Below are 27,492 nucleotides of genomic sequence, written 5' to 3'. Positions count from 1 at the left end.
TGAAACACGGTCACACACAGACCTGACAGGCTAGAGTCACTCACCAAAAGACACTTCCCCACATTCTAACCAACCAGGAACACAACACCAGGAACACACACATTCACCTTGCACAAAATCACACTCGCACATACACACACACACCCAGACCTACCACAGTGACATCAAAATAACATATCTCCTAACTGCATAGACATACAGCCACACACAACACATATATACACCTAGCACAGAATAGCCAACCCTACCCCAGGAGCAACACGCACGCACACACACACACACACACACAAACACACACACACTCCCGCAGCGTGTGCATTCAGAGGTGAAAGGTGTGTTCTGGGTCAGGGGTAACCCAAAGCGGACACGAGCTGTGCAGGGAGCCAGGTGTTGTTTGTTTATGCATTTAATTTGTGCATGTCTTTAATCTGATATTTTTCAAAAATATCTCTCTCTATATACATACATAGAAATATATATATATTTCCACAGAATGTGTAAAACGATGTCACAAATATCATTTTTTTGACAAATTATGTAAATCAAGTCCCAAAAAGCTTCAATCGTTAGTGGCAGATAGTTATCTCGTGATTCCACGCTGACACTACTCAGAAAGTATGAGATCGTCCTGTCAAAATCACTGTGTGTTTACTTGGTGGAAAATGGACCAGTGTCTAATATTTATGGAAACGCTCTTTATTATTTTCTGTTTACAAATCACGACCACAGGTATGTGTGTAGTGACATTTCACTGAAGTGATCCATCAGAGAGGATGCCCTCTACTGGCAGAAATGTATCTACTTCAGGCAAGGGACAGGAACCAGACTCAGTTTAAGAAGTGACGGTGATCGGACCAATCCAAAAACAAGCCTGCTGGTCAAGAGGAGTTAAATCTCTTGCCTGGATTCAGCTTGTCAGTCCTATCATCTTTCCCCTACACTTTTCCTTGACCTTGACGTAAAATGTCATGAGGTCAAGGTGAGATGCGAAGAACTATTCAATATGACTGCTTAGAGATCCCCACTGCACTAACTCTAGACTACATAATTGTGTGAAGGCAGACATTGATATTGTCATGGGTCAGGTTTATTGTTATTGTTATTATTTGTTCCTGGTGCACTGACTTGTAGGGCACCACTATTTTCTTTTCCTTTTGTAAAGGATGCACCATATTCCCTTTACTAGGAGATTCGAAAGGAAGCACTTTTAGAGACTTCGACCTGGTGTCATCATGGCGGTCACTTTGATAATTCTGTTAGGAACCTTCCTAAACAAGAAAGACTATCTGAATCCAGCCCTTGACTCATGTCTTATGAGACTTAAGAGAGGAGCGCTTTACAGGTGTTCGTTAGGGCTACTGAACATGCAAATGTCATTCCTTATTAGATAAGATGTTCATTGAGTTGTTTTTTTAAGAAACAAAGCTCAATTGTTTACACCCACTTATCAAGAAAACAAGATGTCACTCTGCAATTCAAGCTTCTTCTTAATATGTCTACGTAAGAGGGTAAACATAATGGTTAGATAGCTAGGAACAAAATCTTAGTAAAAATCTGTTGCTATTAATTGCAGAGAATAACTTCAGAGCAAAATATTCACATACTTGGGCTCCTTTTGCACTGCCCTGTAGTGGAGGGAAGCTAGGATGCCTATCTAGGGTGCCCCTTTTCCTTCACAACAGTATGTAAACAGCACCCAAAAGATGCACTTCGGAGAGCAAGGACACAAGAGTGTGATGATGAATCGGAAGCTATAGCAGACGAGTAGAGAAGCGAAAGATGCTTGGACGATCTTATGAATCAAAATGGCGCCCATGTTTTCCCCATTTTATATCCCCACTGTGATGTGTTGACAGAGAGAAAGAGAGTGAGTGTTTGTGAGCCTTAATTAAACGTCATTAAAGAGCTGATCACTAAACAGAGGCTTGGATTAGTGTAAAGATCTGTGTGAATACTGGAAACTACAGGAAGATCAGTCATGATGTCTGCTCATTCCACTGTTTGGTTGAATTTCCCCATTCTCATGTATTCTTTAGATTGTGTAATAACCGTAGGTTATTTGCACACCTATGAAGTAGCTCCAGTTTTTTGGCCGTATCACACTTATATATATATGTATATTAATTCACCGAACTCCTTGTGAAGTTTAAATTAACTGTCACGTTGCATCAGAGCTGTAAAATACAGACGTTATTACAGAAAGAAATGCATTTACGAGGTGTAGGCTAAAGGCCCTCTGTTGGCACGTCGGTAGGGTTGCCAACTGTTCCTAATACGGGATTGTCTCATATTTGAAAGGAAAAAGATGTGTTCCGTATTGAACTGATATGGAACACATTTTGTTCCGTATTATTGAGAGTCAACTCAGTGCAAATCCATGACAGATCAGTATAATAAGTTAGACTATGAACGAAGAATGCACGATTCGTATGAGATAAAGGGAAACCTTGCTGCTGTCATTTTTCCCTCTCGGCTTGTCTGTCATTACTATCCCAACAGAGAATGCACTTTTCATTTGAGCCACTTTTTTTTGAGCCACTTTTTTTTCTTTTCATTTGAGCCACTTATTTTTTTCTGTCATATCTGCCAGTCCAGTTTTATACATATACGTTTTTTGGTTTTAGTAGAATATAGGCTACAAACAGTTATTTCTTTATTAAGTGTTTTTGCATCAAAATGATTCTTGTTTTGCACCGGATAGAAAATGAGTAGGCTAGTAGGCTACATTAATTCACTACGGAGCCCTGGAGGCATCATTGCAAGAATTTTTGTAATTGCACATTGCAAGAATTTTTTGTATATCATGAGAAAAACCTTGTCTTGTTAGCGAAATGTTCCTGGGAATTTTTCCGCAGACCCAGCCAAACGTACAGTACCACCAGGTACGTTTCTGAGGTGCAAACTAGCCAGTGGGGGTGCTACAGAGAGGCATTTAGACATAGTTTACTACAGTTAGGTCTGGTCAAACTAGATTGTAGCTTACACGAGCTCAGAAGTATTCTTTGGTTAACAAAGTTTTGAATTAATGGTGCCTATTTATCGCTAAGTTTTACAAAATATAAGGGCACAAACTCTGATCTGCCCCATCTTGGTTGCAGCCCAGGGATTTTAGCTCAATTGTCAACACGCTTCCGACACGACTTCCGCTCCGTGGCGCAGCTGTTCGCCCGTTCGAATTCGGCCGTGTGGCAAGTCTGGTCTTCGTGCATTGTGTTGAATTGCGCGGCTTGGCCGGACTCGTTGTGTGCACATGGCCGAACTCGACCACCCCCCCCCCCCCCCGTTCATTATTTTCATATCAGGAAGTTGCTAACCCTACGTGTCGGGGGCTGATTTATCACCTCGAATGTGCATTTCTTTCTGTGAACTGAACGCCGTGTCGTCCATTATTCCACATAGTTTCCAATCAGCTCTGGTGAATCAAATGATTCATTATAAGGTGCATACTGTGCACACCTACCCTGGCTGTGGCTGTGCTTAAGACATGTATGAATGTTTGTTTAAAATGTTCCTGTTTCATTTGCGCACAGCAAAAAACACACTGGCGGTGTCTGAAACACCAGACAGCATTTAGGCCCATCGACTGGGTCTCCAGAGAAGTGTAGCTAGAATAAGCTGTTTTACAAGATAACATAGCACATACAGTTGGTAAAATTGCCTTTTATGTCTACCATCAACATTAACATGTTAGTGTGTGTATAGTAATTGCAATTCATTACAATTTCTTCAAATCTATTAGCTCAAATTTAAAAACCAAAAAGAATAATCCATTCAAAACTTGATACACTGTGTTGTAGCCACAAATAGCCTTCATTGGAGTAGATTCATTGTTCCTTTTCTTCTAATTCTTCTTCTTCGTGGTAGCATTAGTAACATTTCACCAAAGCATCAGGCATCTGTTTGCGCAACATTATGTAAGCTACACACGGCACGTGTTGTGACTAAGACTATAGCTAAAGGCTAGCTTGTAAGGTAACTGAAGTTATTTCAAATGTTTATGGGATGGGCCCTTTCACAGAAAAAAGTATAATTCCACCCATAAGTATCATTCCATATGGCCAAGTAAGTTGCAGCCATGTATGGGATTCATACAGAAGCCTTTCAGTCAACTTCAACCTTTTTCAGTACAGGGGTCATTCTATAATTCAGGGTACATTTCAAGTGTAGAGAGAAACCAAAACATGTAATGACTTTTTTATCATTAAACTTTTGTATAGTCATAGAACACACTTCAAAGTTAACATGACAAGTATTTGCTGAGCTTAAACCTGTAAGACTTCAAGTATTTATTTGAATAAATTATGTAATAACACAAAAATCTGTCAACTCTGTTAGAGACAAACTCGGTAAATTATATATATTTAGCAAATGTGATACATTTTTAAATTATGCCTTCCCTAAGAGAACTTTGGTCTCTACAGTCACTGTAGCAACTTCTGATAAGATCGCTCACTTTTTGTCCTGAGATAAAAACACATTCGACTGGCAAGTTTCCAAGAGGTACAGTACATATTTTCTAAAAAAAGGTAGCTTTTACATATATAATTAAAAAAAAGAAAATATGTGGTAAAAATATTAGTTGTAACACATCTTCTGATTTACATTTGGAACAAAAAAACATATTTACCCATCATTTTAAGAGCAAACTCTTAAATTAGCAGAGTTGACACTCATTAAATGCTATTGAAAACAGAGTTGACACCACACCATTGTCAACTCTGTTAATGATCTAACAAATCATTAATCTATGCAGAATTAACACAGAATTAACAGAGTTACTGCATACTCAAACTAGTTACTGCATGATATGTATAAAACCAGAATTTAATGGCTTTTAATCATATTATTGTTTTTTTAAAAATTGAGTGAGAGTTTCACTCCAATAACGCAATAATAGAGTTTACGGATAATTACTCTACTGTTGGTGTATCCTCAACATTTTGTTCAAATTAATGAGAGAAGAAGCTTAACATATCTCACTGCCTTTCCAAAGTTTCCTGTCAGAGGAATTGGCATCTGTCTGTGTAGGCATCATGCTTCATATTCAAAGTCTGTGTAGATTTTAAGCAGTTTTATAACAGAGTTGACAAGAACTTTGAGATGGACCAAAATTATATATTATTTAAACTTAAATCTTGCATAATACAGAAAATACACAATGTATAAAACTAATGTTATAAAAGTTAGTAAATTAATCTCCAAAAAATAGATTGTTAGACTTAGCATCATGTTTAGTCAAGTTGAATGCATGACTCTGTAGTCGGAGACAGTCAATAATATGGGGTGTAGAAGTAATTTAGTTAATATTTTGTGGATAAATTGGGTCTAAAATAAAATAAAGCATTGTTATTCAAATGCATAATTGCATAATTGTTCAAAATTCAAAATATGCATAATTGTTCAAAATTGATTCATTATGATTTATTTTTTTGATAATAACTAAATCTTTATCATGGAGATGGGAAATGTACCCTGAATTATAGAATGACCCACAGACTGAATATGTGAATATGGAGCTATGGTTAGTAGTGGGAACGACAATGTGAGAGAAAAAAAACCTAAACATAGCGTGATGGCTATTGTTGGAGTTTGAGACTGGTGTGTTCGGCTTCTCAGTAGCAGGTTTTTCCTAAATGGACAGAGAGTTTGGTTTGTGAGTGGAATTATCTGGAATGATTGTATTATCTTTACTAGGAGAGTCTGGATGTAATGACGTCTGATATACTTTCTGCACCCTCCCAAAGGCAACTCCTTAAATTGTTCAACATTAATTATTCTCTGAACAGAAGTAAAAGTAAAGGTCTGATCACCAGAACTACATTCTAACTCACAAGAAGGAGTCTACCTTCCCAACCTAGAGAGTTAGCAACTACGTTTTAGCTACTTTTGTACATTACAAAGAGGGTTTAATTTCAGTACATATCAAAGATATATATATATTCATTCATATATTAATCATATATAACACATATTAAGATAGCAATGCCCACTTAACAGAAAATTTAGATTTTCATCTATTTTATGTATTTTACCAAAATGAACATTCCTGTTAGATGTTAGAAACTGTGACCATATCAAAACCACTAATGAAGCATACTATGCACAGACTAGCCACTAGACTACACATTACAGTACCACACACACACACACACACACACACCATCAGTCACACTGCCACCAACCATACACACATTACAGTAGGCCTACACACATGCAGTCAGTCACACTCAAGCATACACACATTCCACAGCACCATGAAAACTACTGCACACACACAATGTAGCACTACACAAACAGACAGACACTCTTAGACCTAATGGCTCTGTTTGTGCCATGTTAATAGATAGATAGATAGATAATTTATTCATCCCAAGGGACATTTTAGAATTTTTATTACCCACCTATGCCCACCGTAAGGAGTGGTGTGGCATCTAACTAAAGAGAGTAAAATATATTTTATCTGATTTAGATGCCATTCAGGGCACAGGTTATACTGTGAACTGCGTTGCCATGGCTGGGCAGGCATGCCCACAGTCCCGATTAAGGCAGAGACTTGAGAGGTCTTGACCAAGGCCATGTTTATAGGGCTTCATGAACAGGGCCATGTTTATAGGGCTTCATGAACAGGGCCATGTTTATAGGGCTTCATGAACAGGGCCATTGTGTCACAACACACCCTGGAATGTATTCAGCAAGAAAGACCCACAACATCATACTTACGTAAGAGAAAGGGAAAAAAGACCTACACTTACTTAAACACCTGCAATAGCTGTGAGTAACTACTTTCAGCCTATAGAAGTGGCGCGGTGGGCCAAGAGCAATTGTCCCAGACCTGACCCCACACACGACCCTGAGCAGCTCCTCATAAACACAGATTAAGTCGAGACTGAACCACCATACCAGTGGTCTGGCTGTGTAGGACTGCCAGGTCGTTTTAGCCTGGAAGAGGGGGTGGTGTTTGTGACCGCTGCTAGTCTCGCTAGGGTGTCATGGCAACCATAGGATATGTAATGCCTTCAAGATAGAAGTATGGCATGTTACATTTATAAGAAAAAGTCATCTCCAATGTTGCACACATTTTATTTAATGGTGGTTTTCATATGTAACTCCCTGTCCTCTATGCAGGTATATGGAGGAGAGACATCACATCGGGAAATGGGAGGGGAAATCATATATAATGATTTAAATGGTATATTAATCATATATAATGGTGCTCAGTCTCATCTTTCAAGGATGCCTCAAACATTCATTCTATGCAAAGCCGGTGTTGCATATCTTTCATTTGATTTGTTTGGATGTCATGCAGTTGAACTATGTGGCATGTGCTCATTTATAGACGGTCATATAGCACTTTGAGATGTATTTGCAGGTATGCTTACTGTATATGCTAGTCAGTTTGCCATGTTCAGGTTTTCTCATATACTGTATTAGTGAGATTGTTATTTGAAGGGTATACTCATATTACAGCATCTGTGATGTTCTTTTAATCATTCATCTTGAAGCTGTTTTTAATCAGTTCATTTTCAGTGTTTAGGCTAAGCAAAGCTAGAGATATGTGGGGGTCATTAAGTCCTCGCTGTGCTGGTCAGAATCCACTGATAACCACTGATTATTGTAATAAAAGAACAGTTAGACGTAACAGAAACAGGCTTATGGGTTCATGAATACAACTGCAGTTGCCCTTTATGTGCGAAAATGTATAGTGTGCCCAATTCCACAAGATATATTGGTCCTTGGGTCACTTAAAAATCAACACAGTAGGCCACACTTCTATCTTTAGCAGACACTATACAGTGTTAGCATTATTAGAAAAATGTCTATCTTACACAGACGCCAGGGTGTCTGTTTAACCAATATCGTTAGTTGGTGCTGAGACAGGTGACTGTCATTTGCCATATAGTGTTTAGTACAGGCATAGATCTTAGATAACCATTTCCCTAACGCCAAAGTTTTTAGCATTTGCTCATAATAGGTGACCAGCATAGAGAGATTTTGCGCTAACACGAGTGACTGTTCGAGCAGTTTTTGCAAACCTAGCCGACTGCTACTGAGGCCTTTGGTGTACATTGCAGCCAACACGGCGTCAGACTAGCGGTGACATCAGCCACCTGACAGATGAAGTTTGCTGTTGGTACAGGTGACGTTTAGAGAGTTTGCTGCAAACAGGTTTGGTGACTCACAGGACAGGTGATGTTTTCAGCGTAAGTCTGCCTCACTATGTAATAAATTTTTCTGCTTTTGCAAAAAGGAAGGTTCCTCACACAGGCTATGCAGGCATCTAGGATAACTCACTTTTTATTTGAAGCATGCAGGGATCTAGGACAACTCACTTTTTATTTGAAATATTGAATGTGATTTGAATTAACACATTTTCAAAAGCATCTGTTGATGTCAGCTATTTGCAGATGTTTTGGTAACTGATGTATCTGTAACATAACTGGTGTAATGCTATTATTAATCATTGTTTCATATAAATTATGATAAGTTAGTGACTTTTTTCAGTCACTCTGAGACAGATTATAACCCAAATGCACAAATTAGTGTTTAGTGTCACAGCCAAGTTTAGTGTCACAGCCTATCCCCTAACTATGAGTGTGACTTGGGAATGTGGAGTAATTGACTCAGGAATCAGGTACAAGAATATATGTTATTATTATATACATATATAATCTATGTCATATGATAATGTTATATAAAATACATCTACAGATTTCAAATATTAAAAATACTAAAATAGTGCCACAGTCGCCCATTTAAATCAGATATCATGTCTGTAAACAACTTTGTCTGAATACCATTACCACAGTTTGGGGACCCAAACTACACTTGCCTTCCTGGTACACTTACTTTCTAGGGTGATACATCTTACACCACTTGTGAATGTTAACATGTTACAGTCACAGAGGGGCATTAAATATAACACCTATGGATCTGAATGATACTCCAAACTTCCCTCTACTGGGGCCCCAGTTCTACAATTAAAATGAGACTAATTTATTAGTAATTATTAGAATATTGAACAATGAACGAAACGAGGAGAATACTGATGACATTTGTCATTCCTGATAACTGAAATATAGGTGGCCTCAAGTAGCTTCACAATTACCCACAATGCATCGGTAGCATTGGTATATTTGTATTTCCAAATTGGCATTTGTATGAGCAGGTGGGTTAACAGAAACAGAAACACTGGCAATGGTTACTGCTGATATCTACACTTACATATACAACCAATTAGATTCCTCATTGAAGCATCTCAAAATGATGTCTTTGTCTGTGATGTTGGTGTGTGTCTTTGTTTTAGACTGTTCATAGCACCTTCCATGGGGAGAATGCATAGCTTGTGTGTTACACATGGTCACTAGGCCATGTGGCAGAAATCATAAAGACTTTATAGAAGTATTAACAGAATTGTCTTTCCGTTGTATGAAAATGAAATTATGTAGATCTGTTCAAATAGATTGAGATGAACTGCAGGATGTGATAGTGTGGAGTGAGAGAGAGTGTGTGTGTGGGGGGTTACATTATGTGCAATCAGATAAGGTAATTACTGTGGTATGGCTTCTTTCAAGGATGTGTGTGTGTGTGTGAAGTAAATCTCTATGGGAGGTGGACCTCTCTTTACGTTCTACCAGTTATTAATTTAAAACCACAACAGAGATTGCAACTTAATATTTGATAGTGTACAAGAGTGTACAACAAGGTTTCATTACAATTTTCTTACCCCTTGTCATGATGGAAAAAAAAATAATCATGTCAGTGGTTGACAGGTAGGAAACTGAAGTTATTTTGAACGGTCATCATTTGCTTACATCTGTAGCTATTGATTGCTTTATGTACATTTTTACTGTGGGAATGTGTTTGGAAGACGCCTAAACAGGCCACCTTTTCATGTTTACATTAGCAACGAAGCTGCCATGGCGATGTGGTTGTTATGACATGTTGAACGGAACATAAGACCATCCAATGAGGACATGGCAAAGAGAGAGAGGAATGTGATCAGGGCAAGGGGAGGACTTGTGAGACTGGAAGAGGTGCGCTACAGGTATCCTCCTCTCAGATCAACTGTCTGTCTCCCTGCTTCCTCTTGTGTGCGCTGTGGTGGTCACTCCAGAACATTTGACCTGCCAAGTCTTCTTTTTTCTTGAACTTTTCTGGCATTTCAATGGTATTTTCTTTTGTTTGTTTTTCATACGTTTGATTACTTGAATGCTTACTGTGATGCTTAAATGTGAATTTATGGTTGATGGTTCATAAGTTGTATATTTTTTCATAAACCAATATATGAGACATTGAAACCAACTCAAAAACACTGTTCTCTGGCTTGATTCCACAGACACCACTGGGTGGGGTTTTCATGGTTCATGGTGTCACTCTGCGAGCTGGGTGGCTTAACACAACTGGATTTTCATGGGGCTCATAGCTTTAATCTCAAACCATGCGTCCAGCACAATGACAATGGCAAGCAATATTCACACAATATTCTCACAAGAACCAAATGACCACGGTTCATTCAGAGCACCACATATCCTTGGCTCAGAGTAGCCATGTTCCACATAATGATAGCAGATGTCAGTAATTCAAATATGTAAACGTGTCCGCTCACTTATGACAGATAGAGAGGCTATAACTGCTATGTGTAATGGGTTATATCAGAAGGCCCCTACCAGTGATCTGTGGCCCTATAATCAACTGTGCACTCGCAACATAAGGAAGTCGTTAAGGTAGAGGGTGATTAACCACCAACAGTCATGTCCCATGCTAGCAGTACTCCATCCCAGCCGAAAAGCCATGCTACAGTGCTCCAGTGTTACAATGCTCCGATTACATTTGTTTCAACACTGAAAAGCCATGCTACAGTGCTCCAGTGCTACAATGCTCCGATTACATTTGTTTCAACACTGAAAAGCCATGCTACAGTGCTCCAGTGCTCCAATGCTACAATTACATTTGTTTCAACACTGAAAAGCCATGCTACAGTGCTCCAGTGCTACAATTACATTTGTTTCAACACTGACTGTGTAGGTAGAACTGTAGCTGCAACATGCCGTTTCGTAAGTAAAACCCTGTTCTAAAACAATTCCTATTTTCTCCTAATTAGGAAGCAACACTTCAGTTTTATTCCACTTGCTATCTTTGGAATCTCCACTCATGAATTAGAAGTCAAGCCCAATGCCAAAATCCTATATTTGACTTTTTAAACCTGATAAAGCTGGTAAAGTTCCGCTTTAAAATCTACTCTGTTAGAGAAGTCCTTATCTCTCATGGAAAATACAGTGACTGAATTTGTTCAGATGTTTTCTCCAAAGTTCTGATCAGCTCTAAAAGTCTTTTACATTGGCTTTATTCTGGATTAAACTCAAAAAACGCATTTCCTTAGTCATTTATCCTACATCAATGGATTAAACCACTTTTGAACCAACTGGTTTAAATGTATGTTTTTGGTTAGTAAAATATTCTCTAGATTAAACTGAAATAGTTTTTCAATCCAAAACAAGCAGGCCAAACATAATGCAGATATGATTAAAATAGCTCCTTTAAGTTGTTCTAAGTTGTCTCCCTCTTCTTGTCCTATAGGTACTCGTATATTAGCAGAACGACGTAGGCGGGATGGTATGTGTGATGGGATCCCCTCTTCAAATGTTTCTCCATCCCATTTAAATCAGTTGTCAATATTACTGTATCAGAATAAAAGCGTAGATATTAACAAATAATGATTTACTAAGATTTGGTCCTGGATATAAATGTGCATAAACTGTATGTTAAAGTAAGTTTTGTCTATTTAAATGTGTCATGTCACTTTATAAACATTATTGGAGCACATAGCTACTCAATACATTGTTGCTTAAATATTGAGTCGATACATTTCAAACTATACCCTGCACGGATTTTAATTTACACAACTGACTACACAATGACTACACTAACAACCATACAATCTGGAAATAAATCACACAGGAGCCTGCAAACCTCTGGTGTCCTGCAGCCAGAGGCCTGTGTATGTACCAGAGTCTGTGCACAAATCTAGCGATCACCTTTCTACGTATTATCTTTATAAACAGCATCATATTTCCTGCCTTCTGTTCTGGAAGTAGAGCTCTTCAGTGCTCAGTGTCATTCCAAAAGGAGATCCTAGAGAGCAGTTTCTTTGGAGCAATGTACACCATAATCCTACCCTACCCTACCCTTAATATCCACCATAATCCTACCCTATATTAATACTGCATATACCATAATCCTACACTACCCTTAATATCCATAATCCTACCCTACCCTACCCTTAGTATCCACCATAATCCTACCATTAATATGCACCATAATCCTACCCTACCCTTAATATGCACCATAACCCTACCCTACCCTTAATATGCACCATAACCCTACCCTTAATACACAGACCCCCCCCCTTCACCCTAGGCCCTCCTAAAGGCCCCTGTGGATCAGGAGAGTCCTCCACGCTGACACTGAGAGCATGCACTGTGGCATCATGTCTGTGGACATCCAGAAGCTGCATATGAACGTCCCCATAGTCTCACCACACTCCACCTGAACGTCCCCATAGTATCGTCTCGCTCCACCTGAATGTCCCCATAGTGGCGTCTCGCTCCACCTGAACGTTCCCAAAGTGTCGTCTCGCTCCACCTGAACGTCCCCATAGTGTCATCATGCTCCACCTGAACGTCCCCATAGTGTGGTCACACTCCACTTCACGCTCCAGCTTCTTGAATTTCCCCTTGGGGATCAATAAAGTATCTATCTATCTATCTATCTATCTATCACCCGAACGTCCCCATAGTGTGATCACGCTCCACTTCACGCTCCACCTGAACGTCCCCATAGTGTGGTCTCGCTCCACCTGAACGTCCCCATAGTATCATCACGCTCCACCTGAACGTCCCCATAGTGTGGTCTCGCTCCACCTGAACGTCCCCATAGTGTGGTCGCGCTCCCCCTGAACGTCCCCATAGTATCATCATGCTCCACCTGAACGTCCCCATAGTGTGGTCTCGCTCCACCTGAACGTCCCCATAGTATCATCATGCTCCACCTGAACGTCCCCATAGTGTGGTCGCGCTCCCCCTGAACGTCCCCATAGTATCATCATGCTCCACCTGAACGTCCCCATAGTGTGGTCTCGCTCCACCTGAACGTCCCCATAGTGTGGTCGCGCTCCCCCTGAACGTCCCCATAGTATCATCATGCTCCACCTGAACGTCCCCATAGTGTGGTCGCGCTCCCCCTGAACGTCCCCATAGTATCATCATGCTCCACCTGAACGTCCCCATAGTGTGGTCTCGCTCCCCCTGAACGTCCCTCAGTGGGCCCGTGCTATTCTATCCTCTCTGACGATCACGGCCTCTGAAGAACAGAGCCAGTAGATGGGGAGCGGGCACAGACTGTTCTCTGGTTGTGTTGTTGTGTCCATCCTGCTCATCACTTCATCATTTCTGTAGGGTTTGTATCTGGTATTTCATAATGTAATATCAGGTCAAGAGCATATAAACAGAAGTGTCCCTCTCTCTTTCTTTCTCTGTCTATCTCTCTTTCTACAGAGGGTTTATTCTGATCTGTTAAATGTACTGTATCAGTCAATCCTGTTGAATCTCCTGTGGATCTCTTATGTCTTAATGAATCTCTCATGTTGATGTGACATAAGTCTTACAGGGTATTGTAACATTTGAATGACTTGTGTACTCCATACCAGTTATTTTATTGTTTATTATCTGCATTTTTTAATTATTTTACAAAACTTTTCAAGTATGTTTTTGATTTAATTTCTTATTTTCTGTTCCCGTTTATGTATTCATTGATTGACTTGTTTTATATCAATTACATTTGCCTTTCAAAAATCTCCATCACGTTGCACCATTTGTGTTTTGTTTATGGTATGGTATGAAGTTGTTGTGATCTGCCTGATTTCATGACATCATCTGGGGATGGAGAGATAACTGTCTGACTAACGAGGTTCTCAGGGTTCCATGTGATGTCATTTATGCAATGCTGTGCAATGCATGTGTGCACTGTGTGTGTGTGTGTGTGTGTGAGAGAGAGAGTGATACATTTTCTGTGTGTGTGTGTACTGTATCTGTTGTCTGGCACAGTGAAGTGGTGTCAAGAGGTGGATTTCAAGACAGTAATGTTTTATATGTTTGTAGTGTGTGTGTGTGTGTGTGAGTGTGTGTGTGTATGACACCTCTTTGCTGTGTGAATTGTAATGATGTCACCTCGTGTCCACAGGGATCCAGTTCCGTCTCCCCACCGCCTGCAGCGTTGACCGCACACAACCTGCACCCTCAGGTATCACACACACACACACACACACAACCTGCACCCTCAGGTATCACACATACACACACACACACACACACAACCTGCACCCTCAGGTATCACACATACACACACACACACACACACACACACACACACAACCTGCACCCTCAGGTATCACACATACACACACACACACACACACAACCTGCACCCTCAGGTATCACACACACACACACACACACACACACACACACACACACACACACACACACACACACACACACAACCTGCACCCTCAGGTATCACACACACACACACACACACACACACACACACAACCTGCACCCTCAGGTATCACACACACACACACACACACACACACACACACAACCTGCACCCTCAGGTATCACACACACACACACACACACACACACACACACACACACACACACACACACACACACTCAGCGTTGACCGCACACAACCTGCACCCTCAGGTATCACACACACACACACACACACACACACACACACACACACTCACCGTTGACGGCACACAACCTGCACCCTCAGGTATCACACACACTAACACACACACACACACACACTCAGCGTTGACCGCACACAACCTGCACCCTCAGGTAACACACACACACACACACACACACACACACACACACACACACACACACACACACACACAACATACATACACACACTTTACTCCTCTCCCACCTCTTTGTCACTCGTGATGTAGACTGTGCATGGCTTGCCCCCACAGTCAGGAACCCCCCCCCCCCCCCCCCACACACACACACACAATGCTTCCTGTACAGATCACATAAACACTTTGCACTTCCTTTCCCAACATTCAACCATAACACCCCAGTCACTGACATATACTGTATCATCTGGGCTACATATAGCTCCACCCACACTCACTCCATCACACCATACTCAGCTATGTCGTTCTCATCACTCCAGTTCTCACACACACACACACACACACACACACACACACACAGTCCCCTCCTCCTCCTCATCACACACACACACACACACACACACACTGACCCCTCCTCCTCCTCATCACTCCAGGAGGGACAAGTAAAATGTTTCTTTGTGCTACCCTGGTGCCCATGACCACAACTAAAATGACATGTCCGTTAGAGGTCTGTCCATGAAATCAGGATCAGCTTTCAGCACCTAGTGGCTGCAGCTGGAACTGCATCTGTGGAAGACTATGCAGACTCCTGCCTCCTCCTTACATTGTGTTTAGTAATAAAATGGAGATAAAATTAAATTCAGCCTTTCATCATAACCAATCATCCACAATAAAAGATCTCGTTCTTTTTTTTATATATATATATATTTTTTTTTTTGGCCTTTTATGCCTTTAATCTGATAGGATAGTGGAGAATGACAGGAAGTGAGTGGGAGAGAGAATCGGGGTGGGATCCGGAAAGGACCACGGGGCGGGAATCGAACCTGGGTCGCCGGTGTACGGTGCAGGTGCCCCAGCCAGTTGCGCCACGGCCAGGGCAAAAGATCTCGTTCTGTTGTGATGCAAAACTGACTTGATTTAGTTGATTGATTATAATGGGTTCCTATAGCACAACACATGGAACAATGTGTGCTTACACACACACACACACACGGGCACACACACACACACACACGGGCACACACACACACACACGGACACACACACACACATGGCACACGGACACACACACACACACAAACTACACTGTGAATAAGACACTTAAGGAGCCCATATGCTGATAATTTTTTTTAGAATTGTAGCATATTGTATGTGGCTGTGCCAAGGCAATTAACTATCATCGCTTAATTGACCCAGAGTAAATGATTATCCCTTTAGTCCTCACCTCATCCTCTTATTTCTTCTCTCTTCTCCTCATCCTTATTTCTCTCTCTTCTCCCCATCCTCATTTCTTCTCTCTTCTCCTCGTCCTCTCATTTCTTCTCTCTCTTCTCATCCTCTCATTTCTTCTCTCTCTTCTCCTTATCTTCTCATTTCTTCTCTCTCTTCTCCTTATCTTCTCATTTCTTCTCTCTCTTCTCCTCATCCTCTCATTTCTTCTCTTCCCCCCTCTCTGCTTTTATAATTTGTCTGTTTCTGAAATGATTTTGTGTGTTTATGTTCATTGATGTATCTCCATATCTCCTTTCCTCTCTTCACTTCTTTCCTCTCTTCCTTCTTGCCTTCTGTCTTTCGTCTGGCACCCCAGTCACCTACAGTACATATCACACACACCCACCCACACACACTTACCCCCCACACACACACACACACACAGCCATAGCACCCTAGTCCTTGGCATTTATGAGTCACCAACCTCACCCCCCCTCCTTTGGCTGAGATTACATAATTTGGGGTATTTATATCAACTCTTTCTTCATCCGCCTCTGATTTAAGGGCTGCCAAACGGGTGTTGTTATTCTCTCCTGCTGAATAGTGTGGGGGTATTTATATCACATGTGTCTCTTCTCTTCCTCCTCCTCTCCTCAGCTCCGGGAGTGTCCTACCCCCCCAGCGTGAAGCAGACCCCCCCTCAGGTGCCCCCCCGCAGTATGACGCGGCCCATCATTTCCGTCACAGCCCAGAGCAGCACGGAGACCGCGCCGGACACACAGCTGGAGGCGGGCCTGGGCCTGACGGAGGGCACTAGGGCCCTGCGGCATCTCCCCTCTGGAGTGGACAGTGGTGGCAAGCGGCTGCTGTCCACGGGAAGCCAGGGTTCCATCCAGACCTGCGACAAAGCTGTGCTGGTGTCAAAGGCGGAAGAGTACCTGAAAACACCACGCTCATCTGTGGGGATACAGGTACACGTACACACACACACACACACACACACACAGACTCTCGTAAAGCCATGCTGGTGTCAAAGGCAGAGGAGTACCTAAAATCAAAAAACCTTTACTGCCAATATGAAACAACATAAAAAAAGGTGCACCTCATTGCAAAAACCGTATCCTGTCTGATTGCCCCTAAGATAGCTGTCAGTGGTAACAAGGCATCAAGGCATGTCCGAATCAAATATTTTTATAAAATGCTGCCTTCTGAGATACCTATGTTTTGGAAACTCCCTTTAACATCCAACATTCTATCGAATTATGTCAGCGATGTCGGTATCCTGGCAACAGCTTTTTGTGTTGCTATCTTGCTAGGCCGTCCGAAAACAAAGTTCATAGCTGCTACCTTGATGCCTGCTACTGTGAGTGACTTATTAAACAGCTGGCGACAGCGAGACAGCAGGCAGCGGCCTTCCGTTTTGGACAGACTCACTCTCTCAAAGAAGAATGCTAGTCTACAAACACCAAGTACTTTTCATTATGCGAGCATGTATTCTTGTGGGGAAATTCTTGAATTTGTGTGTGTATGTGTGTGTGTGTGTGTGTGTGTTATATTAGGTTGAGACAACAACTGACTCGGAGTCAGAGAGGAGAGGGCTTCCACAATTCCACTCGGTGGGCATCCAGGTGGAGGACTTCAAACGGTAATGTCTTTCCGTACACCACACACACACACACACACACACACACATATTCCTCATCAAATTACACCTCACCGATACATTAGAGTACATCCAGAAGGTAAATTATACCTCACTGATACACACTTGAATTTCCCCTTGGGGATTAATAAAGTATCTATCTATCTATCTACATTACAGTACATCACCGATACATTAAAGTACATCACCATTACAGTACCTCCACGATACATCAGAGTACATCACCGATACATTAGAGTACATCAGAGTACATCAGAGTACATAACCGATACATTAGAGTTCATCAGAGTACATCACCGATAGATTAGAGTACATCACCGATACATCAGAGTACATCACCGATACATTAGAGTACATCAGAGTACATCACCGATACATTAAAGTACATCACCGATACATTAGTGTACATCAGAGTACATCACCGATACATTAGATTACATCACCGATACATTAGAGTACCTCACCGATACATTAGAGTTCATCACCGATACATTAGAGTACATCACCGATACATTAGTGTACATCCAGAAGGTGAATTTCAAACAGTAGGGTCTCTACTACCCTTATATTCAACATACTGTATCTTACATCAGATGACCTCACTCTACATGTCACCACATTGCATCATGTTATCTGTGTGTGTGTGTGTGTGTGTGTGTGTGTGTGCGCGTGTGTGTGTGTGTGTGTGTGTGCGTGTGTGTGTGTGTGTGTTGTCTACCTGTGTGTCCTATATCATGTTATCTCTGTGTGTGTATGTGTGTGTGTGTGTGTGTATTTGTGTGTGTGTGTGTGTTGTCTACCTGTGTGTCCTATATCATGTTCTCTGTGCGTGTGTGTTGTCTACCTGTGTGTCCTATATCATGTTCTCTGTGTGTGTGTGTGTGTTGTTGTCTACCTGTGTTTCCTATATCATGTTCTCTGTGTGTGTGTGTGCGTCCTCTCAGACAGGGGCGGTTCAAGCGCTCCAACAGCGTGACGACGGCGGTGCAGGCGGACCTGGAGCTGGAGGGATTTCCCTCCATGGAGGACAAGGGCCTGCAGTTCGGCGGCTTCCACTCGGAGCCCACCACGCCCACGCAGTACGGCGCGCTACGCACCGTCCGCACCCAGGGCCTCTTCAGCTACCGCGACGACTACCGGCCGCCCAGCCCGCAGACGCCCGCCTGGATGGCCGAGGGCCCCCCCGGGGCGGAGGGGGGGGTGGCCGGGGCGGAGGGAGGCCCTCGGGCATCGCCGCTGCGGAGGGACGGCAACTGGTTCATGCAGCTGCTGGACGAGGAGAGTCGGCGGCTGGAGGACTGGTGCCGGGACATGGAGCAGGAGGCCGAGCAGCAGCAGCTGACCGAGGACAGTGAGTGTCCTGCAGCTGACAACACAGACAGCCCAGGAGGCTCCCTGGGCCCCCAACCAGGCATGGAGCACCAATACTCTCTCAGCGCACACACACACACACACACACACACACATCCCTCCACACCACACACACATACACCCCTCACCACACACACACACACACACACACACACACACCCCTCCCCACCACACACACACATCCCTCCACACCACACACACATACACCCCTCACCACCACACACACACACCCCTCCCCACCACAAACACACACACACACCCTCCCCCCCACCACACACATACACACACACCCCTCCCCACCACACACACACACATACAAACCCTCCACCCCACCACACACATATATTGTACACACACACACACATACAAACTCTCCACCCCACCACACACATATACTGTACACACACACACACACACACACACACACACACACACACACACAGACCCCACCCCCTCCCCTCCCCCCTGCCTGGGGTCTCACAGGGTCAGGGCCTACTGTGTTGTGAGAGCACTAGTCTGGGAACAACTGATTAAAGTTGTGGGATGAATTTGCGCTGAAATCCACCACAAACACACACAGCTGTTTCGCTCTATCAGATTTGCACACAATTCAACCAGAGCACCAGTCAGTATTGCGCTTTTCTGTTAAAATCAACAACACTGAAAAGCTGTGGAAGGATTATGGAAATGTGTAACAAGTTGCCCTGAACATGCAAATCAGTTCTATCTACATTAAGGTCCCATTTCCCTGATTGTGCCCAAGTGTCATGAGTTGTCTGGACCTGGGAGACCACAACTCACATTTCCTGGAGTCTCACCGAGCCAGTCGTGACTTCCACTTGAATATTTCAGCACTGGAAATCCCCTGCAAACAAATTTTATTGCAGCATGCCCTGACAAAAGCCACATTCAGGGCTGCTGTTTACGTTTTGACTAACCACAGCACTATGTGAGTTTCTAAAACTAGTGAGCTAGCAGCCTAAGACGCATACAGAAGCCTTGTAAACTCCACCCTTAGCATTAATGACTCTGTTAGAAGCCTTGCAAACACCACCCTTAGCCTTAATGGCACTGTTAGAAGCCTTGCAAACATCACCAGGAGGGATGAATGAAACATTGCGCACGTTCCACTTTTGCTGAAATAATTCCCGAAGTGTGATGTTCAGAACTGAAAATGCAACTGTATCCGACAGAGGACAGATGTAGGTTGCTAGTGACAAAATATTAGCTTTCAGCAGTGTTGGGGAAGTTACTTTTAAAAAGTAATGCTCGTTACTCGTTACTTCTCAAAAAAGTAACCCGTTACTTTACTTAGTTTTTTACGTTACTCGTTACTTTTACGTTACTTTTATGTTGCTCGACTTTGGGGCAGAACCTAATATCTGTTCCTAAATGTGTAGGCCTACATAAAGTTCTACTATGGAGGACATAACAGGTATTTCTTTTGTGCTCTTTATTATAAAAAAATGCCACAAACAGAGCACTTGACAAGAAAACATTGGGCTTATAGGCTTCAACACCACCACTAAAGCCCTATGAAACAATATCAAATAACATAGCCTCGCTACATCTTGGGCATATAGGTGAACACAAAATATATGAGGGCTTATTTTATAGCCTTATACTCTTTTATTAAACAGGCACACCTCCGAAATTTGCTGCAAAGCTAGTGCAAATCGTATCAATAGGCTGACAGTTGAGTTAACGGCAGTGGACAAAATCGGGACACATTGTAGGCTACAACTAACACTCACATTCCTTCCCTTTAGTTTCAATGAGTTCGAAGTAATGTGAATACATTGCCACCAGCCCCTGTCACGTACCGTGGAGCTATGATTGCACTTCATGCTACCAGCCTCTGTCACGTAGGCTGCCGTGTGGCGCTCATGCCTATTGCGCAAGCACTCAGCTGTGAAAGCAGCGTCGCTGTCAAATCTGTCCCTGCCTGGGAAAAGTAACGCTGCGCCGATATGAAAAAGGAACTACGTTACGTTACCAAATTTTCAGTAGTAGCGCGTTACACTACTTTTTACTCTAAAAAGTAGTTACGTTACTGTAACTCGTTACTTTGTTACTTTGTAACGCGTTACACACAACACTGGCTTTCACTGGTATGATCTTTTTGTAAATTACGTTTAATTAAAAATGTCAATCGTTCTGGCTGTTCCCCTTTGGTAGTCTGTCAACAATCAAAGTTCTCCTGCATGAACTCTAGCTTCCATGTGGTAGTTCCCTGTGGAAGTTTTGGTCTGACTCCTCAATGTTTGCGGAAAAGGACTGGCTCATGGTGACACATTTTGCCTTATTGTTATTGTTTGACTTAAGACTTTGCCCAACAAACAAATAAGGGTCCATAGTCAGCGATGACATGTTCCCTTGGTCATCCCCAGTGTGTGTTCTCTTGGTCATCCCCAGTGTGTGTTCTCTTGGTCATCCCCAGTGTGTGTTCCCTTGGTCATCCCCAGTGTGTGCTGTGATGATTGCCTGGCCCTGTCAGACCCCCTTACTGGTCACCTCAATCGCCACCTTCCCCCTCCCCACACTGCCCTCTCACCTGGCTCAACTCCACTGCACACCCTTAACTCAGTTCACCTGATCCCTAGATTCACCTGACATCCTTACCTCTCTCAACCTTTGACCTCTCACCAAAGGCTCACCTCTCTGGGTTACTTATCTGAACCCTCAATTTACCTGAACCTCAGCTGCAGCCAACCTTTGAACTTTCCACTCAGCTGAGCTCTCAACTCACCTTCAACCCACCCAAAAGTAAACACAACCTCACCGTCATCTGAGCGCTCTAAACCCACTTGACACCCTCGACTCACCTGACCTTTGACCTTTCTACTTTCCTTCCCTCTTACCTATCCACTAGGCCCCATGTCCAGAGCTAACCACACTGCTGTCTCGGCACACTCACCTGTGCTTAACTCACCTGAGCATCTCCTTTATCCAAATCCCCCTCTCTGCTCTCTGAATGATGAGGCCCACCACCACATATAGTCACACTACTGCCCTCCGCGCTCTCACCTGAAGCTCACCTGAGACTTTACTTTTCTACCTCAAGGGCGCGGCTGGTAGCACATGCACACCTGTTGGGCCCTCCGCACCGGTCATCTCTGCTTCATAGCACCTGCCTACTTTCAGCTCGCATACATGTGCAGAGGCAGGGAATACTACACACATGAACATGAAAGCTCAAATAAAACTGCTTCCTTTGTGACTTGGTGCTCATCTCCGTCGTTCCATCTCATTTGTCTAATCTGTTCCAATTTTTAGCTGAGAAACGGAAGTCCATTTGCGTGTCCCATGAATGTCATCTCTCTTCCTCATCTCACACATGAAGCACCCCTCCCTTCATCTCAGCTCAGTGGTTTTCTGCTCATCAGGGCTGTGCAGGGCTTCAGAAGCTACGCTTTCATTCAAATTCCATAACAGACTTCACAACTACAATGACAAAAATAATCATGAAGTGGATTTGTCCTTCAGATTAGACAGATTACATAGTAGATTAGACAGATTACATTATGGATAGGCAGTGAAGGTTTCTTTTGTGCTTGGTGGTTGATAAGCGCATAATAAAGTCACCTTACACCTTCTTAAAATATTCTTTGTTATTCTTAGCAATCTTATTTAAAAATATAAATGTTATCCTATTTGGTTGGAACCTGAGTTGAAGACTATATTGACAGATTATAACACTATAGCACATCCACCATCCATTCCCAGTCTAGCCTATCCCCACACCTGTGCGTTCTGCATCAATGTGGTAGTCATAATACACTCCTGGAGCAGTGCAGTGGGAAGATGCCTATCCCCACACCTGTGCGTTCTGCATCAATGTGGTAGTCATAACACACTCATCATAATACACTCCTGGAGCAGTGCAGTGGGAAGATGAAAGTAAAAATAGCTGAAATGACTATAAAGGATTGAACTGCTGGTGTCAGCCCTATGTTCCCACAGCCCTCCCACATTTCTAAGGTTAGGATTGGAGTTGGGGTTAGGCCTGGGTGGTTAGGTGTGGGTGGGTGGCGGGTTAGGGAACATAGGGCTGTGGGAACATAGGCATGTTCCCGAACTGCTAGTCATTAGAGTTAGCTCTTGATGCTAACTCATTTTCCTGATAGATATTTGTAGAAGTACTGAGGATATGTTGTGTGTGTGTGTGTGTGTGTGTGTGTGTGTATCTGTGTTTTTGTGTGTGTGTATCTGTGTGTTTGTGTGTGTGTTTTTCAGTCCTAGGTAAAATCAGGAGTGCGGTGGGCAGCGCTCAGCTCCTTATGTCTCAGAAGTTCCAGCAGTTCTATTGGCTCTGTCAGCAGAACCTGGTGAGTGACTCATCTTCACTGCAGTCTGCATAGTGGTGCTAGTGCATAGTAGTGCTAGTGTAACCTGCCTTCTGTAGACTAGCAAACTCGTAACCTCTGATATGAGAGACAGGCGTGCTAGGAGACTGTTAGCATTCACAGCCTGCGTTCTGTTAACAAGCATAGTCCCTCAACGTACTCAAACTTATGATACAGTACATGTTCAGCAGGTATATCATGATCATAACTGGTTTTGTATTAAAGGTACAGTCAGCGATTGTGCAGGAAATCGTATGTGTTTGTGTTTATGTTTATATTAACAAGCCAGAGACGTAGCTCACCCCTACCTTCAATATTCCTAAAGAAACTCCTCGCAGAGTTTCACTTTGGTTTGGCCCACAGGCTGCCCCCACTTTGTTTGTTTCCAGTTCTCGGAGCCTGGGCTGCCTACAGAGACAGAGGCAGCTAGCGTATCGTGATGAGACGATTACTGAATGTGACAAAAATGGTTTGGGCTTGAGATCGCATACGATCGCTGACTGCACCTTTAAGTACTCTCTGACAGTAAATCTGAGTGCGGTGCTTGATTATGGTTCAATGTCGCCCCCTTCAGGACCCCAGTGCCATGCCCAGGCCAACATCGCAGGACCTGGCGGGCTTCTGGGACCTGCTGCAGCTGTCCATCGACGACGTGTCCACCAAGTTCCAGGAGCTGCAGCAGATAAGGGGCAATGAGTGGAAGCCTTTAGAGAGCCCAGAGAAGAAGGTGTGTAGCACACACACACACACACACACACACACACACACACTGTACATACACCTACACACTCTCACACACACACACCCACACACACACACACACATACACACCACATGCATACTGTACATACACCTACACACTCATACACACACACACACACACACGCACACCACACGCATACATTCACCTACACACTCACACACATACACATACACACACCACATGCATACATACACCTACACACTCACACACATACACACTCTCACACACACACACCACATGCATACATACACCTACACACTCACACACTCATACACACACACACACACACACCACACGCCTACATACACCTACACACTCACACACGCACCACACGCATACATACGCCTACACACTCACACACATACACACACACACACAGATACAAATATATACACCTACACACACACATACACACATACACACACACACACACACGGATACATACACGAAAACATCCACCTACACCCGCAAACACCTACACACTTGGCATACAAACACCACCAATTGCATACACATACTCACACACACACCACACGCCTACATACACATACTCACACACACACCACACGCCTACATACACATACTCACACACACACCACACGCCTACATACACATACCACACGCCTACATACACATACTCACACACAACAGAAAGACCTACATCAGGGGTCGGATCATTGCATGACTGGCCAGAACATAGCTGCATAGCTGAGGAAGAACATAGCTGAGGAAGAACATAGCTGCATAGCTGAGGCAGAACATAGCTGAGGAAGAACATAGCTGCATAGCTGAGGAAGAACATAGCTGCATAGCTGAGGAAGAACATAGCTGCATAGCTGAGGAAGAACATAGCTGCATAGCTGAGGAAGAACATAGCTGAGGAAGAACATAGCTGCATAGCTGAGGAAGAACATAGCTGCATAGCTGAGGAAGAACATAGCTGAGGAAGAACATAGCTGCATAGCTGAGGTAGCCGTGGCCTAATGGTTAGCGCTTCAGACTTGTAACCAGAGGGTTGCCGGTTTGAACCCCGACCAGTAGGCACGGCTGAAGTGCCCTTGAGCAAGGCACCTAACCCCTCACTGCTCCCCGAGCGCCGCTGTTGTTGCAGGCAGCTCACTGCGCCGGGATTAGTGTGTGCTTCACCTCACTGTGTATTCACTGTGTGCTGAGTATGTTTCACTAATTCACGGATTGGGATAAATGCAGAGACCAAATTTCCGGGGATCAAAAGAGTATATATACTTACTTAGAACATAGCTGCATAGCTGAGGTAGTAGTGGCTGAGGAGTGTTCCTAGATTCGCAATTATTATGACCGCCGCGCAGCAGATTTTTTTTTTTTTTCTTTTCTCTTTTTCGCACGGCCAATTTTCCGTCAAGGATTCCCGGGACACTGAAAGACCGGGGTACACGAAACTTGGTGGGCATGTAGCCCCACATGGATACCTGTACACCAACTGGCCTGTAGGTGGCCAGACACAGTTTTCTGTGAATATCTCGAGAACCGTAGGGTTTAGGAGGACCACCTTTTTTTTGTATGTTGATCTTAAGGGGCCATGTGAACCCATTCCATAACCACTCATTTCATGTATAGCGCCACCTAGTTAAAAACAAAAAAGTAAAAATGAGGTGTTGTAATCGCAGGTATCTGTGACCTAACATGGTCAAAACTGCACGAAATTGGAAGTGTAGGATCATTATGACACCCTCTGAATGCACGCCAAGTTTTGTGGAATTCCGTTCATGGGGGGCCATACAATAAATTAATTTATGTTACTATACACCAACTGGCCTGTAGGTGGCCGGACACAGTTTTCTGTAAATATCTCGAGAACCGTAGGGCCTAGGAGGACCCCCTTTTTTTTGGATGTTGTTCTTAAGGGGCCATGTCAACCCATCCCATTACCACTTATTTCATGTATAGCACCACCTAGTTAAAAATTAAAAAGCAAAAAATTAGGTGTTTTAATCACAATATCTCTGGCTGACATGATCAAAACTGCACGAAATTGAAAGTGTAGGATCATTATGATACCCTCCGAATGTATGCCAAGTTTCGTGGACTTTCGTTCATGGGGGGCCATACAATACATTATTTTATGTGTACATTTAGTGACCGTAAACCAACAGAGTTTTCTGTGAATATCTTGAGAACTGTAGGGCCTAGGATGACCAATTTTTTGCGTATGTTTTCCTCCAGGGGTTAATGTTAACCCATTCCATATGGGTTATCATTATCATAAACAGATACACACGCACACACATACATTCACAGTAATCATACGTATGACACATACTCACACAGTAGACATATGTACGCATGCATGCACATGCACACACACAGGCAAATACACAGGCAAACACACAAGCACATGCACGCACACACACACCCACCCACACACACACACATAAACATAAACATGTACACGCACACATGCACACAATTCAAGAATTTCTCAGAATTATGAACAGGCAAGATGGGGGTGGGGTTGTATAAAATGTATTTTACATGTGAACTCTATGAACTAATCATGTTTTGGTACTTGTTGTCTAGCAGATATCAATGAGAATTGAGTGTGCATAATGCAATTCAGTGAGACAGTTAGAATCATATATGCCTTTCAGCGTGACTTATTTTTGTGAAAAAAATGTGCTGGACTTGGCGGGGGTCATATTTTGTACCGCTCTGCGGTACATCTAGTTATTCTTTGGACTTGTTTTGTTATGTAACTCGATTCCTGTGTCTGTGCTCGTTTTCATTCTTTCAGAAAGCTAAATAACGCCATAGAATGTTGATATCATTATGATGTCATTAACACACCTCTCTTTCACCTCTTTTTCCCCTCCCTCTCTCTATACTTCCGTATACTTTACCATATCACATTATTTTTATGCAGGCAGGAAAATGGCCACCCCCTGTTCCACGGAGGCCCTCTAGAGGCCGCGGGGCGATGATGCGGGACCGTTCCCTGGACCTCCAGGACCGGCAGCGTCAGGAAGCTCGGCGACGTCTCCTGGCAGCCAAACGGGCTGCATCCTTCCGACAGAGCTCTGTCACGGAGCGTGGCGACAGCATCGAGATCTACATCCCTGAAGCCCAGACCAGGCTCTGACACACACACACACACACACACACACACACACTCACACACACACACTCACACACAAACTCTCAAAGCAACACACTCACCAATCTACAC

At 43.2% G+C, this 27,492-nt stretch overlaps 1 protein-coding gene across 1 annotated transcript in view; it reads left to right on the top strand.

Moving 5' to 3' along the window:
- LOC143109315 (disks large-associated protein 2-like) overlaps positions 1-27,405 on the top strand; it is a 56,387-nt gene extending 28,982 nt beyond the window's left edge. The window contains exons 6-12 of the mRNA XM_076271968.1: positions 14,239-14,298; positions 16,814-17,118; positions 17,707-17,792; positions 18,755-19,161; positions 23,418-23,509; positions 24,102-24,254; positions 27,190-27,405. Of these exons, the coding sequence (XP_076128083.1) occupies positions 14,239-14,298; positions 16,814-17,118; positions 17,707-17,792; positions 18,755-19,161; positions 23,418-23,509; positions 24,102-24,254; positions 27,190-27,405 (1,319 nt within the window). The remainder of the gene's footprint in view (positions 1-14,238; positions 14,299-16,813; positions 17,119-17,706; positions 17,793-18,754; positions 19,162-23,417; positions 23,510-24,101; positions 24,255-27,189) is intronic.
- The last annotated feature ends 87 nt before the right edge of the window (positions 27,406-27,492 follow it).

The sequence above is a fragment of the Alosa pseudoharengus genome, unplaced genomic scaffold (genome assembly GCF_046254945.1).
Source record: "Alosa pseudoharengus isolate Yale_2024_CS ecotype anadromous, Long Island Sound unplaced genomic scaffold, YU_APseudo_1.1 YU_APseudo_1.1_scf_7, whole genome shotgun sequence".
Classification (NCBI taxonomy): domain Eukaryota; kingdom Metazoa; phylum Chordata; class Actinopteri; order Clupeiformes; family Clupeidae; genus Alosa; species Alosa pseudoharengus.
Note: the sequence above shows the minus strand (reverse complement) of the source record. Positions and strands in the feature narration are given on the sequence as shown.